Source organism: Tinamus guttatus, unplaced genomic scaffold (genome assembly GCF_059628265.1).
Source record: "Tinamus guttatus ecotype Peru unplaced genomic scaffold, ASM5962826v1 Tinamus_guttatus_pri_ptg000439l, whole genome shotgun sequence".
In the NCBI taxonomy this organism is placed as follows: Eukaryota; Metazoa; Chordata; class Aves; order Tinamiformes; family Tinamidae; genus Tinamus; species Tinamus guttatus.
Window position 1 is genome coordinate 977,522 of NW_028288973.1, and position 14,481 is coordinate 992,002.

Consider the following 14,481-nt stretch of genomic DNA (forward strand, 5'->3'; position numbering starts at 1 on the left):
GCTTTTGGAGATTTTAACTGACAGTTCAGAAAGACTCAGAAGTTTGAGGGCCAAGGGAAAAGCAATCTAGAAGAGTGATTCTTCTAAATCATTTGGCAACAAAATAACAACTGAAGTGCTGCTGAAGTCAGTCTTAACACGCCTTCAGGATTACAGCTAGGGTAATTCAGCACGGTCTCAATGAATACTTCAGGCCTTTAGGCTCAAGAAGGCAACCAAACTTCCAAGCTCACACTCCACAATTTAGCAGATTTTACAGTTGTGGGAAATATATATATATATATAAAAAAAATATGTGAAGCTTGTTGAAAATGGCCATTCTAATTCTACAGCAGACTCCTGGAACAGGTGTAAATGCAAGCCATAGCCTTCCTGTCACTGGGAAAGGCACGATGTCTGCGGGAGAAGGGAAAGCTGCTGTGTAACACAGACCTTTTGCTGTCCTAATATTGAACTGACCTGAGCACATTGTCTTATCTTCATTAGTACTCATTCCCTAGACTTGCCCCTGTATTTTTTTTAAATCCAGTGCATAAGGCTCATTAAAGCTAACAACGCAGTCTCCTAGTTTCCTTAGGGAACTCACTCCCAGTTTTGCCACTGGCTGGAAGCATCCATGCCAAAACGCATGTAGTGAGGCGCCGCTCCTCGCTGCACCAGCCCTGAGGTGAAGGGCAGCCTCTCCCATTTCCATCACCGAGGGCCACACACATACAGCAAGGGCATTGGGGGATTTCATACTCCTCTGGGCTATTGGAATTAAGATCAGCTCATTCAGCAGACAAAGAAATGAGCCATTCCTGCTCTGGCTGGTTCTGTATACCACAGAAACCTCTCTGCTACTCTCCTTCCTGAGCACCAGTGGATTTCCAGATCCTTTAAGAAACAGCAATCATCTCCCCTCTTCCCAGTTGATACAGGCATTAATGCTGTTGCTTTTTCAGATAAATCACACATTCCTTTTTTCCTCTTGGCAAACTGACTTTATAAAAATGTCCTCAAAGTCACCAAATCTCACCTGGGATAGGTACCTTAAAGAGAAGGGCAAGCAGCCCTTCATACAGGTGTGGCACTGGAGAAGAAATGAGACAAGATGAAACTGTATCTCTATGAAACACAAGGGCACTGTACACAAGTGAAAGCAGAACTCTTCCTAGTCCGTAACTTTCCCTGATGATGTGTTTGTTGCACTCAACCCTAGATCCTCTCCTTTAACAAAGCCAAGCATCAGCTTTGGAAGGAGAGGCCCAAGGACAGGAGAGTTTTATGCCAAATAAAGAATCTTACTCAGTTCATAGCCTCAGCCTCAGCAGAAGATTTGAGAGTTTCCAGAGCACCCAAACACTTAGTTGAGAATCACCGAAGAAACAAGCAGGAAGAGCATCCAGCGACCCTGTCCAGTGCCCAGATGAGAAGGTGACAGGGCAACTCAGATGGAATCATAGTTGATCAGAGTTAAATAAAAAAGGCCCTTGCTCATGATGAATGGGCTGCAAGAAGCCACTGGACAGATAAAACAGTTGTCCCAGTTCCTGGTCCAAGCACTAGTCCTTCCCTTAATCTTGGTCACGTCCCATTTTGCCCGTCAGTCTCCGGCGCTGAGTCTTAGTGGTTCGCCCTGTGCTGGACTTCTGGATTTTCTTGCGTGGGCCTTGCCCGCGTTGGGGTCGCTTTCCTTTCGTCTTTTTCCGGCTGTGCATGTGCAGTGAGGCAGTAAGGGAGGAGATCCTGTGCGGGGCAGAAAGAAAGAAATGCCTGAGGACCAAAACCTGTAGGAGCAAGGTGACACAAAATAACAGCAGGACAGCCCTGCTCGGCAAAGTAGAAATGGATGTTGGCACCTGCAAACCCCACCGTGTTGAGCATTACCCTAACAAGAAAAAAAACTTCTAAGTCTACATTATGAAGCAACAGCCAAATGCAGCCTTTGAGCAACAGGCAGTCCAGAGACCACAGAGTTAAATAATCATACTGCCAAAGCAGCTGCAAGCACTGGGTACTGAAAAATGTGGGGAATGCAAGAGCTTTAAGCGTCTTTTTGCCTACATCTCAGAGATGCCTACATCTCAGAGGATCACTGCACCCTGCAATATCCATCCAGCAGGATGACTGAGCTCATAATTCAGCGCAAAGCCTGACTGCATTGCAGCAGCATCTTCCTGCTGCTGTCACCAGAAATCAATACAACAGGAAGCCTGGCAGCTAGCTGGGACTCCAGGCTGGGAATGAAGCGTCCCAGGCCGCCTCACGCTCTGCAAGTGCCCTCTGCTGGCTCCTATCCGCAGGCAACCCGGCAGCACGGCATCCTCTCCCTGTTTCCACCTCTCCCGGGTCCCACACGGCTGCTCTGGGAATGCAGGCTGAGCAAGGTGCTTCTCGACAGCTTGCAAAGCCCAGCAGCAAAGTGTTGAACAAGTTAATACATACTTTTCAGACAGGAAGGGGTTTCTGGACTTTTTGGGAACCGCTCTTGTGGGTCTGTTCACCACCTCTTCCTCCTTTTCTTCTTCGGATCCAATACTTTTTCCCTTTGAAAGGAGCAACAACAAAAATCTCATAGACATGTTAAAACAGACAGCATCTGGTGAATCGAGTGTTTCTACTGCCTTCCTGGTTGCATCCTGCTTTGTGAAACATCTAGTAATGAACCAAATTCTTTAAATCCTCTACAACCCTTATTGCCCAAACCTTAAAATTTCTTACCAAATTCAGCCCTTCAAAAAACAAAGTCAGCAAGAAATACATGAATCCACTCTAAGATCCAACTCTTCAGCAGGATCTTAGTGGCTATGCAATTCAAGTCTAAACGATGAAGATGTTATTTTTCCTTTTAATTACTACCAAAACTTCTTTGAGTAGGTTTTTAGATTAGACAATGTCCTTAAAAATTTAAAAGACACCTCATTGTCCCAACATGGACACTTCTCCAAAGACCTTAAATCCAGCCACAACTTGTAAAAGACGAAAAGGATTTAAGTCAGCTAGTGCCAGAAAGCCTCTGTGAAACCAATATGAGGGCTCAGTTTAAATGGGTTCTGAAATTTCTCAGCAAGCCTCCTCTCAACTTTGCAGTACCTGTGGGATGCACAAGAACAGGACAAGTTCATCTTCCCAAATGCTGAACAGTCCTGAGGCAGGTGGCCACCATGGGGCCAAACTCTTCTCAGTGGTGGCCAGTGACAGGACAAGGGCTAATGGGTGCAAATTGAAACACAGGGAGTTTAATCTCCATGTGAGAAAGAACTTCTTTACTGTGAGGCTAACAAGAGTACTGGAACAGGCTGCCTGGAGAAGTTGTGGAGTCTCCTTTCTCTGGAGATCTTCCAAACCTGCCTGGATGCAACCTTGTGCGGGATTGGACTAGATGATCTCTTGAGGTCCCTTCCAACATCAAACATTCTGTGACTCCATGAAATAAAAGATACCATAACCAGAACTCAAATGAATTGTTTCCTTATTTGTGGTCCAAGCGGAGGATTATAGAGAAATTCTTCTTAACTCTAGTACCAATTTTTCCTGGACAGTACACAGGCAAGGGGTTAAGGCCTGTTCAACAGCGAAGCCTGCATTCCTGTTGCTTGTGTTATACCTGCTTGGAAAATACCATGTTCTCCCCATACAACACTGTAGTATCTTTCACTAACATTACATTAAAGAGAAATAGCAAAGCATTCCAATGAGGTCTGGAACAAGCCCTTCATGCAGGACATTTCCTCCTTTCTGGAGGACCAGTATATGTTAGGGAGGAACACAAAAATTTTGAGTTTACCCTTTTCAGTCATGTTCCCAGCTAGTTGCAAATCTACTGACATTATCATATCAGCCCTACCTAGGCAGTCCCAAGAATGCTCAAGGCTGATACAACCGGAGGCAGTAAGAGGCTTTACCTCAGAGGTGGTCAGTCCCAGCTGGCGTGCACCGGAGAGGTCCAAATCACTGATGGTGGTCACCGTTACAATGTGGTTTGGGTGGTCGATGTTCACAGACTCTGTCTGTGCCGTCACCAAGTGCTCCAGTTCATCAACTTCATCTGAGGAGGCAAGAAAACCCACACTTCGAATGCCAGCTTTTCACAAGTTAGCCTTACACTAATTCCTTCACCATTACATTGGGGGAAAGAGCCCCAGTTTCTTTTGGAGATGTCATCCCATTTGTTCCCTTCTCTGTAACATCCCTATTTCCTCTTCTGATTAGGGACCAGAGGCGGCAAAGTTCACCGTTCAGCCCACCACGGTGATCGCTATCCTGCTTCTCAGGGAGACATGAGGCTGCGAGCCCCAACAGACCACGGAAGTGCCTCTGCTCCACCTCCAACCCCCATCCAGGCTCGCTGTGTGGCAGACCCCGAGATTCCTAGCCAGCTTCAGCACCTCTCGCAGTTCTCACAGGCTTTGGACTCCTCTCGCCCCCATCCAGCTGCGAGCGGGCAGATAACACCTACCGAGCGCCTCTTCTCTCTCGCTCAGCATCTTCAGGTACTCCTTGTGCCGCTGAGGGATGGAAACGGGTCACTGCAAAACCTCTGCTGTACCAGGCAGCTGGCCGCATCCCCACTCCCATCCCCGCGCCCAGGAGCACCCTTTCCCCGCCAGAGGGGAGCCCCTGTGCCCCACGGCCTCGTCCCTGTCGGCCTCCCACCGCCGCGCACCTCCTCCTTCATCTTCCTCTGCTCCTCCTTCAGCTTGCGCCGGATCTCCTCCAGGGCCACCTTGCGCCGCTCCACCTTCCGCTTGTGAAAGCCGGTCAGGTACTCCCTGGAGAAGGAGCAAACCCCCGCGGAGCTTTCAACACCCCCGAGGCTGCTGGCGGCTCTCACCGCCCCGCCGCGGGCAGCGGCCCCTCGGGCCTCCCGGCGGCGGGACCGCCCGGCCTCACCTCCGCCGCTCCTCATCGAAAGTCACCACGACGCGCCCCACGCCGCCGCTCGCCCCCTTCTTCTTCTTCTTCTTGCCCATGGCGCCGTCCACGCCGCGGCCCTGCGCTGCCGCCCGCCCCTTCCGCCGCCTGGCCCGGCCCGGCCCCCGGGAGGCGGCGCCGGGAGGGACCGCCCGGCCCGGCCCGGCGCGGCCCCGCCCGCCATTTTGTGCCGCGCCGCTGCCGTGGTGGCCTTCGCGCCCGCGAGGGATCCCGTTGGGGCACCATTTGGCCTGCAGTAATGAGAAGGAACAGAGCAGGGATCTGTCCCCCTCGTTGCCCTGCGCGCATCGGCGTGGGGACGACATCCGTGCAGCCCTCCCGCGTGCCCCTCGCCTGCTTCTGGCGCATTTTCTTTCACTTTGGGAGAAAGAAGTTGCTGCCACAACTCTGGGTAGTATCGATGTTCTGGCGTCTATCCAGAGCCTTGACGTCCAGCCTGAGGGGAGCAGGGCGTTTCCCCAGGCCCTTGTGCCACCAGCTCATGGTCCTTCGTGTTTTGCTTCCTGCAAAGGCGTTGAAAAGCTCTTAGGTGCTCTGCCCTCCTTCAGCCAGTAGGGGGTCATGGCCATGAGACCTGCTCTGCCACTCTTCCAGATAGTGCATGTCCATATCTCTTTAATAAAGGTCTTTAAGGTGGTTGTCTGTCATTCTGTTTGGTGCCTGTGGCATCTCTGCCTATTCTCAGAGGGCAAGCGTGGGGATGGGTCTCAGCACCTCCTGCAAGGACACAGGACCTCTCCATACAGCCACAGTTCTGTACTTGATGGCAGAGAGAGGTACCAGGAAAGGTCAGTGGGAGAATCGGGACTGCCGGGTTCGCTCTTCACTTGAGTGACTCTGGCTCAGTCTCCTGAACCTTTCTTGTCCTCTGGTCCTTGTCTTCAAAGTGAGCGTCATGGCTTACGCTGTAGCCCGCTGACTTCGGTGGAAGCTGCTGAGGCGTTGTGGGCAGTGACAAGGCCAACCCCAGCCCACAGAGCATGACGACTTCTGACACAGCGTGGTGGCTGCTCCTCCTAGGCTTAGTGCTTTATCAGCCCGCCTGCTGCTTCTGCTCTTTTCCTGGCCTGTCCTTTCACCAGCAGAAATGCGGAAAAACCAGTTCTGTGGTTAATTGCTGCACTTCCCTCCACGCCCATGGGGTAGGTCTCCTCCTCCTCCTCCTCCTCCTGCCTCGCAGTCTGGGTGCACTTCGCCCTCCAGCCTCTTTGGCCCTGGCTGTGCTCTGCCAGTCAGGCGCTCCTCAGGCCTTCACAGTCCTTTGGTTGACCTGACGGCTTTTCCCACCTTCCCCTTTTCCCTCCTGCAAAATCCTCTAGCTGCCTGGTGTCCCTTTCTCCCAGGACAGCCCAGGGGGTTGGATTACAGGTGCAGAAGACACAGGCAGCTGCCCTCTTGGCCTGATCCGGCCCTGCCCAGAGGGGTGGCCTTTAAACATGATGCCTGGAGGCAACGAGAAGAGTGTGAAAGCCCTAAAGGAGGTGTGGAGAAGAGCAGAAAACTCTTTGTGCGCAGACTGTGGGAAGCCGGGTGAGTCCCCGAGGGCTTGGAAAATGCTGTTGGAGGAAGAGCCAGAAGCGGAGAGTAGGGGATAGTTTCTAGTGACAGTTCTGGCCCTTTCGAGGCCTCGGGGCAACCTATGGAGAAGAACAGTGAACAGGGACAGGGGCAAAGCGGAGTTGGAGTTCTTGGAAGCTGCATGTAGGCCAGCAGCACGTCATGATGTGGTTTGGTGCAGGTTGTCCGAACTACAGAGGCCCCAGATGGTGGAGGGAGAGGAGAGCCATCGCTCCGGCTAGCTATTAGCGTCCTGTGTCTGGGGGTGAGTCAGGAAGGTGGCAGGAAGGAGGTGCTGCTGCTGTGCTGAAGGAGCACTATAGTGCTGGATGAGCAGGGGCTGTGCAACTGCAGCACCAAAGGCTGGAATCGGGCAAATCTCAAATACAAATCATGGTCAGGCCCAGTCAGGACCTGACAGGAAAGCTCCCAACGAAATCCTAGCTGCTGCAGAAAGAAGGCATGATTCAAAAGGGCATTGCCTCCTCTGTGACTCAGCTTCAAACTGACAACCTGCCACAGCCCCCGCGCCCTGGGATTTTTTTTTTTTAATTTTTATTAAAGGGCTTATCCTCCTGAAGGGATATCAGTTTGAGGTCCTACAAAAGCTGTAAAAATGCCCATCACACTCCCCACACAGGGGCATATGCTTTGTGCCACCCAGGTCAAACTAACATTGGGCTAAATAACAGTATTTTACCTACTTAAATTTACGCTGGGGAATTTTTGCATTCAAGGTTGCTTTCTACTTCCTGAGCTAAATACTGATGTGGGTTTGCTGTGCTGCACTAAGCAGCCCCTGGAGTCCCAGCAGCAGTTGCATTTTGATCTTGGATGATTCTTTACATATCAGGAATCTGCAGACCGCTTTGGAATTTGTCAGGATTCAAGTCAATAGAGATTTAAAAGTAAATAGTTGAAGTGAGAAGAACAAAGCAGTAATAGTTATTCTTTTTCCAGAATGGCATCTGTGCCCTAGGAGGTAAATAGTCAGCCTAGATTAAATAGTGGTCACCCAGCTCTCTGTTTCTTGGCAGTTTCTTAGCATATTTATATCCCAGGAAACTTTGCCTCTGCTCTTGATACCCTTTTTTGTACTTTCAGATCCTGACTGGGCCTCCTCTACTTTGGGTGTCTTTATATGCCTCAGCTGTTCAGGAATTCATCGCAACATCCCTAGCATCAGCAAAGTGAAATCCCTGAAGATGGACCACTGGGATGATGCTCAGGTGCAGGTGGGATATTCATCCTCACTGGTATGTCGTTTGGGCTGGTGCTAGGCCATGCACTAGTGTGTCCCAGGAAAATCAGGCCTTGGGCATCATACATTTGGGGATTCGATCTGATAAGCAGTCCCGTTCTACTAGGTGTGCTCTGAATACTCATGTGGGGCAGGAACAGAGACCTTGCAGAGTATCTTGTCAAGCCAAAAGGTTCTCATTGCTCTACATGACCTATTTCTTATGGTCACTATCACCCAATCTGACATCTTCTGTTAGTTTCAGCAGCGCAAGGGGAAATTTGGGACAATTCCATGCTCCAATAAGGGTTTCCAGATTGAATGTGATCCCTTGGAGATAATGACATCTACAGAGACTAGAGCCTTCCCTACTATTTGCCAAATATTTAAGGCATTCTGTTGGTTTGGGTGCAATCAGTGTGGCTTCTGAGGGTAGACAAGACCTTTGAGAACCACATTTCTGTGGCTGAACTTTACTGGGATGTTGCATGGAGGAGAGAGTTGTCATTACAGCTTAGAGCGCATCTGTCCTCTCCTATTATAGGTAAGAAAAAGTCCCAGCATGAGTTTGCATCTCAAAGGGAAAGCACTAATGTTCTGTCTAACTTTACAGTTCCTGGCCCATCATGGGAATGCTGTGACCAAAGCCACATACGAAGCTCACATCCCTATTTACTATTACCAGCCAACCTACAATGACTGCCAGTAAGTTGCTGTATATAAAATAAAAGGGGGAAGGGCAGTTCTGGGTTCCTATAGTTCATTCCTGATCTATCTGCCATTTTTCCACAGAGTGCTGAGAGAGCAGTGGATAAGGGCTAAATATGAACGCAAAGAATTCACCAAGCCAGGGACACAGCTGCCGTACTCTGATGGTAAGAGCAAAGCACAGCTTCAAAAGGTCCTGCTTGTTTCCTTCTCTGGGAGCTGTTTACCACCAGGAGGAGAAAGCTCTCTTGAGAACCTGTCTGGTACTGACTGGGCATTGTTCTGGGGGAGCTTAAATTGGGAGCAGTGTAGGTTGGCACTGTCATGGGGTATTCCAGGACTGACAATACCAGCTGGCATTATTCAAAGGCACTTGCTGCTAGCAGAGCCAGACCTCTGCAGAAAGGAAGTTCTGTCCTGTTTCATGCCACCCCCAGCAAACCACAGCATTTGTCTTTGAAATGCCATTGCCAGCACTGTGACACAAAATATTGAGGCCTCAGGGCTTGCAAAGTCAAATAGGAAGAGTTCTGGTCCCATGCCAACTGGCTGTGTGGGCCAAGGCTGTGGTGACGATGGGGAGAGACAGCTCCTGCTATCAGAGTGAGTAGCAGGAGCCTGCTCAGGAGGTGCAAAGCATCTGTGAAGGTCTTTTGGTGACCAGGGATCTGGCTACAAACCCAGGAAGCAAGAGATCTCCCCTTCTCAGGTGTCTGTTCTTGGCAATACTTCATAAGCTGCTGCATGTAGCTCTCACATGCCTACTGTGTCTGTGGGAGGATGCTCATAAAAATGGCCCTTCTTGTCGCAGGGGTGAAGGAAGGCATTCTCTGGAAGCGAGGCCGAGACAACGGGCAGTTCCTACCCCGCAAATTCCTCTTGTCTGAGAGAGAGGGATGTCTGAAGTATTTTACCAAGCAGGATGTAAGTATGGTGGTCATCTCCACCCAAGTCACTGAAGTGACAGAGGCCATTTTACTACATGCGTTTCTGACAATTCCTTGCTCATTCCAGACCAGGGATGATAATGGAGAAACCATGTCACCGAGGAGAGGGGATCCTTTCCTACTGTCAGGGTGACAGTGCCCCCATGTCCTCCTTTGTGCTACACTACACCCTTCCCTTTGAACAATCTCTTTGCTGAAAATAGTGATAATAATTATCACTTCCTTTAGATTCCCCTTTTCTTGTCTGACCAGTGAATCTCAGGAGACAGGTTTGAAACGCAGTTAAGCTCATTGCTGGTAAGAGGGCTCTTTTTTACCTCTGTCCCTATCCTGGCTGTAATCTTGCCTTTTCTCTGGCACCAGCCTGAGAGCTGACTTGACCTCACTGGAGCTAGTTCAAGAGTGGGTGCAGCTCGAATCTAAATTAGAGGGACCGAACCACTGTTCAGTCATGAATACACAGTGAGGTGTGTGCTGCAAGCGTTTGATAGGAAGAGACAGTTACACCTTTTAAAACACTCTGACCCTGCCTTATACCACTAATTTAGTAGCTTAGATCCCTTTTCCGCCAAGATTCTTCATTTATGACCAATGCTATTTCTGTTTTCAGGCCAAAGAACCCAAAGTCATTATTAAAATAGATGTCATCAATGCTACGTTCCAGCCAGTGAAGATTGGAAACCCCAATGGCCTGCAGATCACCTATCTCAAGGACAACAAGACCCGGAATATATTTGTCTACCATGAAAATGGAAAGGTATCTAATTTTAGCATCAAACACTGCGCAAAGCAGTTGAGGAGAAACTAGTGGTATTAAATAGTCTGAGGCATGGGTAGGATAGGGAGCGTGTCAGTTGCTGTAGGTGACAGGGTTGGGGGTCTGGCTCTGTGCGTCTGTGCAAGCGATTTGCTGCAAGGAGCAGGGCAGGAGCATGGGGGGCTTGTGTGGGAGGAGCTGCTGCAGAAGCTGGGCAGAGGTGCAGGCTGTGTCTGTGGGCATGGGGCAGGCGTGTTGGCTGTTGCAAGAGTGTGAGGAAGGTGCTGCAGGGCCTTGGAAGGGAGAACTGGCTGTGTTTGTAGTTAGTGTAGGAAGGGGGGAAGCTGGGTGGATTTGCGTTGCTCGCTGTTGCTCTAGCTAATCTTTCTGTCCTGTGCTGTTTCTTTCTTAGGAGGTAGTGGACTGGTTCAATGCCATTCGCTCTGTGCAGTTCCATTACCTGAAGGTAGCATTTCCCATAGCCAGCGATAATGAGGTAAGGCAGCAGCAGAGAGCAGTGCTGAGACTCCTGCTGGTACTCACTTACCATGAAACAACAGCCCGCTAGTTTGCTCTAAGATTCCCCAATACAAAAGTAGAAAATACAGTGCTGAGGTACAAGCAGGAAAAATGTGCTTTCAAGGGCATGTGATGGCCACAGAACAGCCACTGTCTCTTATTTCTGGAGATTTTGGCAGCGGAAGTGACTCCTGCTTAGGCAGTTCAGGAAACATGAATTTAAAAGGCGGGGCGGGGTGGATCTAGAAGGAAGAGTGGGCAAGAGCGGCTGAACCAAATTTATGGGAGATAGTTAATGACAAAGCAACATGGCTAATAGAAAGCTTTTTTTGTTTGTTTGTTTGTTTTTTTGTTTTCCCTCTCCAGCTTAAAAGCCGTCTGACAAGGAATTTCTTGAAAGAGGGATACATGGAAAAGACTGGTCCCAAGGTAAGCTGCTATGGGACGAGAATTCTAACAGTTCTAACAGGGAGCTGCTGTTCCTCCTTCCCTCACCCTTTAGAGACCCATGGGAGCAGTGTGTGTGCACCAAGAGAGGGGGGAATAAAAGGAAGGGGAAGGATGCATGTAAAAGTGGAAGAAGACGGAGTTTCTACTTTCTCCGGGAACAACAGATCCCTCTGCGTGTATCTGTATGTGACTTTACATGTATTTAGAGTCTGGATTTTTTTCTGTCTGAACTGTGGGATCCTTCATAGAAGTTCTGGATTTGGATGCAGCATTTGAGACTAAAAAACAAACAAATCAGCTGCTTATCCCCACTCTCAGCTCCAAAAGACTGAAGGTTGCTCTAAGGCAGGGGGCTTAACTGAAGTGGCTGGGATGAATTCGAGGTAGCCATTCACCCTGCTTGCAGCAGAGGGCACCGTTCCCTTATATATGTCACATCTTCCCTTTGCAGCAGAAAGAGGCTTTTAAGAAGCGCTGGTTCACGCTGGATCACCGCAGGCTCATGTACTTCAAGGACCCTTTGGTGAGGGGGAGATGTGACCATTGCCCATGGCAGGCAGCAGTGCTGTGGGCAGGGTCAAAGTGCACCCAGAGGCTCTGCCGCGTGCGTTGCTTTGCTCTGGAATAGGGGAGGCCTGCAGGTTCCCCAACCGCTCTGAACGGACGCTGCATCTTCCCCTTTTTCCTCCCACTGAGTTCATCCCACGCTTTCTGTGTTTGTTTCACTGCCTGCAAACAATGGGAACAGGGAGGACAGCGGTGTCGAGGTGGTGGTGGGGTGGAGAGTGACATGGAAGGTGACATGGAGAGTTAGGAGTAGTTCCTCTGTTAGGTATCTTGGGGTCTGTGCTCTTGATTTTCTTTTCAGTCACTGCCTTTGGGCGTAATCCTTCTGCTATTGTGAATCCCTGGATCATCTTCATCTTTTGCTGCTACATTCCTTGTCCTCACTCACTCACTCACTCACTCACCTCCTGCCCTTTGGTGCACAACTCTTACTCCCTGGTCCTTCTGGGACTCAGTTAATCCCTCTCTTTCCCTCCTGTGTGCAGGATGCATTTGCTAAGGGAGAAGTGTTTGTGGGCAGCAGAGAGAATGGCTATAGTGTCCAGAAGGGATTGCCGTCGGGTACACAGGGCAACTTCTCTTGGCACTACGGCCTCACCATTGTCACCCCCGACCGGGAATACCTCTTCACCTGTGAGACAGAGACTGACCAGCTGGACTGGATAACAGCCTTCACTAGCGTCGTCAACCAGCCCATGATACCACAGGAATATGCAAGTAAGTGCCTGGACACTGTTTCCTTCCCCCGCTGCCCCTCAAGTTCAGAGTAACATACTAATGCACCAACTTCTTCCTTCTCTGCAGTTGAAGCCTACTTCAAGGTTAAATCCTAGGAAGCCGTGTGAGAACCCAGCTATGACTCAACTCTGCCTGATGCTGAGTGGGGTGTCAGGAGAAGAGAGGAGATCCACATCAGAGAAACACAATGCTCTTGCAACCTGCCCTTTGAAGCACTTTGTTTTCCATAGACAAACCACTTTCGTCTGGGGCACAATTAAGCTGCTTCCTTTCAAACGCAAGACTTTGTGAGACTGAACCCTCAGTGCAACCAGTCCCTGTCATCTAACTGCATGCTGGCAAGCACTATGATCCACATGGGACCTGATGTCGCATCTGCATGGAACTGGGGACAGCCACCTCATCTTATGCAAGAAAATAGGCACCTGGCTAGAGCTAAGGCTCAGATGGTTACAGTGACTGGATTAGGAGGGACTGCTCAAATAGAAGAAATATATTCTCTGCTGGGGACAGAGAAGTGAATCATCCATACATTTGATCAGTTAGAACTGTGGTTGCGAAAGGTCACTTTAAAAGATGTAATTTGACACGCAAGTGTGGGGCATATTTTCTGACACCTGTGCATGGGCTTGAGAGCTTCTTCAGATGACATTTGTGTAGAGACCTTCCTTCAGCTGCTACTGAGAGGATTTAAGAGACCAACTCAGAAACCTGTGTATGTACATGTGTGTATGTGGATAACTTGTGTCTGTTTACATGCACATCGTAAGAAGTGGGAGGGGAAATACAGGCCTAGGGAAGATACTGTGAGGGACATTTATGTCATCAAAGTTCCACTGTCAAACATGAGTCTCTGTAGTCAAACCAAAGGAGAGAAGTTGGCTCCAGCAGAGAATAGCTTGTGGCAAGTCTGTTACAGTCCTTTGACTCCTCTTGACTTTGCTGGAGCCTAGGGATCTATGCCTGAATTAGTAATACCTGAGTATCTGCTCTAGATGAAGCAAATGTATGACAGAGGCCAAGCACTTTCATTCTGACATATGTGTTTTAACATTTTATGTGGTTATTTAACAGGTCATGACGTTTGTATGTTCATGTGCTTCTAGTAACAGTTCAACCTAGCAACTAAATAAACCTATGATTCATATTTTAGAGATCCTGCCTTTAAGTTTTCCTGGGAAAGCTGGGTTACACCTGCTGGAAAGGCCAGTTGAGTTCTGCTCATGACTGCAGTATCTATTATGTCTGCAGTTTTACACAGGCAGTGTGAGAACAGGTATCTAGTGTGTTGAGGGGAACTAGCTGGAATTAATGGGACAATTAGCTAATTAGTCCTAAAGAAATTAATTAAAAAATCTATTACCAGTTCTTACTTCCTAAGTGATCTGAGCTGTTAATGGCATGAGTTTGTTTCTTGAAGAAGAAAAGATAGAAAATCAGAAGAAGCTCCCATGACTATTCAGGGCATTTCCCAGGGCACTTTGACTGTGAATTTTCTCAGAGGAGCCAGATGAATAAGGGAATGACCCCCTCTGCTCCTCTGGGAGCCCCTCTCCATGCTGGCACCACCACAACCTGTTGGGAGCATCAACTTTTCACCTAAAGTTCCTGAATGAGAAGCAGCATTACTGATCCTGCTGCCATGGCACAATGGAGCTTTCTAACCAAAAATACATTTTCTTTGCAATTGGCTGATCTCTCTCAATTTGGAGCATGAGGTGTCCCAGAAACTAAAGACTGCCACAAAGCTTATCACCCTCTGTCCTGAGACATAGTGCCCTTTTGGTTCTGATGACATGGAAATGGACACCCTTCTTTCCTTCAGTTCAGTAAAAAACAAAACAAATCAAAACAAAAAAACCCAACCAACTCAAGCCCCATTTAAACATCCTGCACATTCCTTTCTCCTCTGGGAAGAAGAGTATAGAGAGTGGCCCAGACCAACAATCTCCTCACTATATCCCTGATGGAGGCCTTTGAAGTCCCCTTCATGTGATGTTTTGTGCCATACACTGCAACTTGCCTATCGGTGCTGCTGAGGCTGGTGCTACTGTATATGAGCACATCAGCTGGCTAGGTGC

At 49.1% G+C, this 14,481-nt stretch overlaps 2 protein-coding genes across 2 annotated transcripts; one reads left to right on the top strand and one right to left on the bottom strand.

Annotated features, from left to right (window-relative positions):
- Positions 1 to 1,374: 1,374 nt before the first annotated feature.
- On the bottom strand, positions 1,375 to 4,992 carry NOL12 (nucleolar protein 12). The gene is made up of 6 exons (XM_088531844.1): positions 4,876 to 4,992; positions 4,649 to 4,754; positions 4,442 to 4,490; positions 3,888 to 4,030; positions 2,428 to 2,528; positions 1,375 to 1,728 (listed from the first exon to the last, which is right to left on the bottom strand). Exons 1-6 carry the CDS (start codon positions 4,953 to 4,955, stop codon positions 1,557 to 1,559), a joined length of 651 nt encoding a protein of 216 aa, XP_088387970.1. The 5' UTR covers positions 4,956 to 4,992; the 3' UTR covers positions 1,375 to 1,556.
- Positions 4,993 to 6,091: 1,099 nt separating this feature from the next.
- LOC104576742 (arf-GAP with dual PH domain-containing protein 1) lies at positions 6,092 to 12,714 on the top strand. The gene is made up of 11 exons (XM_010224143.2): positions 6,092 to 6,447; positions 7,579 to 7,709; positions 8,328 to 8,419; positions 8,507 to 8,589; positions 9,234 to 9,346; positions 9,980 to 10,126; positions 10,539 to 10,622; positions 11,012 to 11,074; positions 11,547 to 11,618; positions 12,148 to 12,379; positions 12,467 to 12,714. Exons 1-11 carry the CDS (start codon positions 6,354 to 6,356, stop codon positions 12,493 to 12,495), a joined length of 1,140 nt encoding a protein of 379 aa, XP_010222445.2. The 5' UTR covers positions 6,092 to 6,353; the 3' UTR covers positions 12,496 to 12,714.
- Positions 12,715 to 14,481: the final 1,767 nt, after the last annotated feature.

What these genes read in the sequence shown, in the direction of transcription:
- NOL12 (XM_088531844.1), bottom strand. Translation starts at nt 4,955, where the DNA reads ATGGGCAAGAAGAAGAAGAAGAAGGGGGCGAGCGGCGGCGTGGGGCGC. An exon ending in AGAGGAAGATGAAGGAGGAG is followed by an intron (nt 4,491 to 4,648) that starts GTGCGCGGCGGT and finishes TCCATCCCTCAG; the next exon opens with CGGCACAAGGAGTACCTGAA. An exon ending in CGAGAGAGAAGAGGCGCTCG is followed by an intron (nt 4,031 to 4,441) that starts GTAGGTGTTATC and finishes TTGCCTCCTCAG; the next exon opens with ATGAAGTTGATGAACTGGAG.
- LOC104576742 (XM_010224143.2), top strand. Translation starts at nt 6,354, where the DNA reads ATGATGCCTGGAGGCAACGAGAAGAGTGTGAAAGCCCTAAAGGAGGTG. An exon ending in TCTACCATGAAAATGGAAAG is followed by an intron (nt 10,127 to 10,538) that starts GTATCTAATTTT and finishes TTTCTTTCTTAG; the next exon opens with GAGGTAGTGGACTGGTTCAA. An exon ending in GATACCACAGGAATATGCAA is followed by an intron (nt 12,380 to 12,466) that starts GTAAGTGCCTGG and finishes CCTTCTCTGCAG; the next exon opens with TTGAAGCCTACTTCAAGGTT.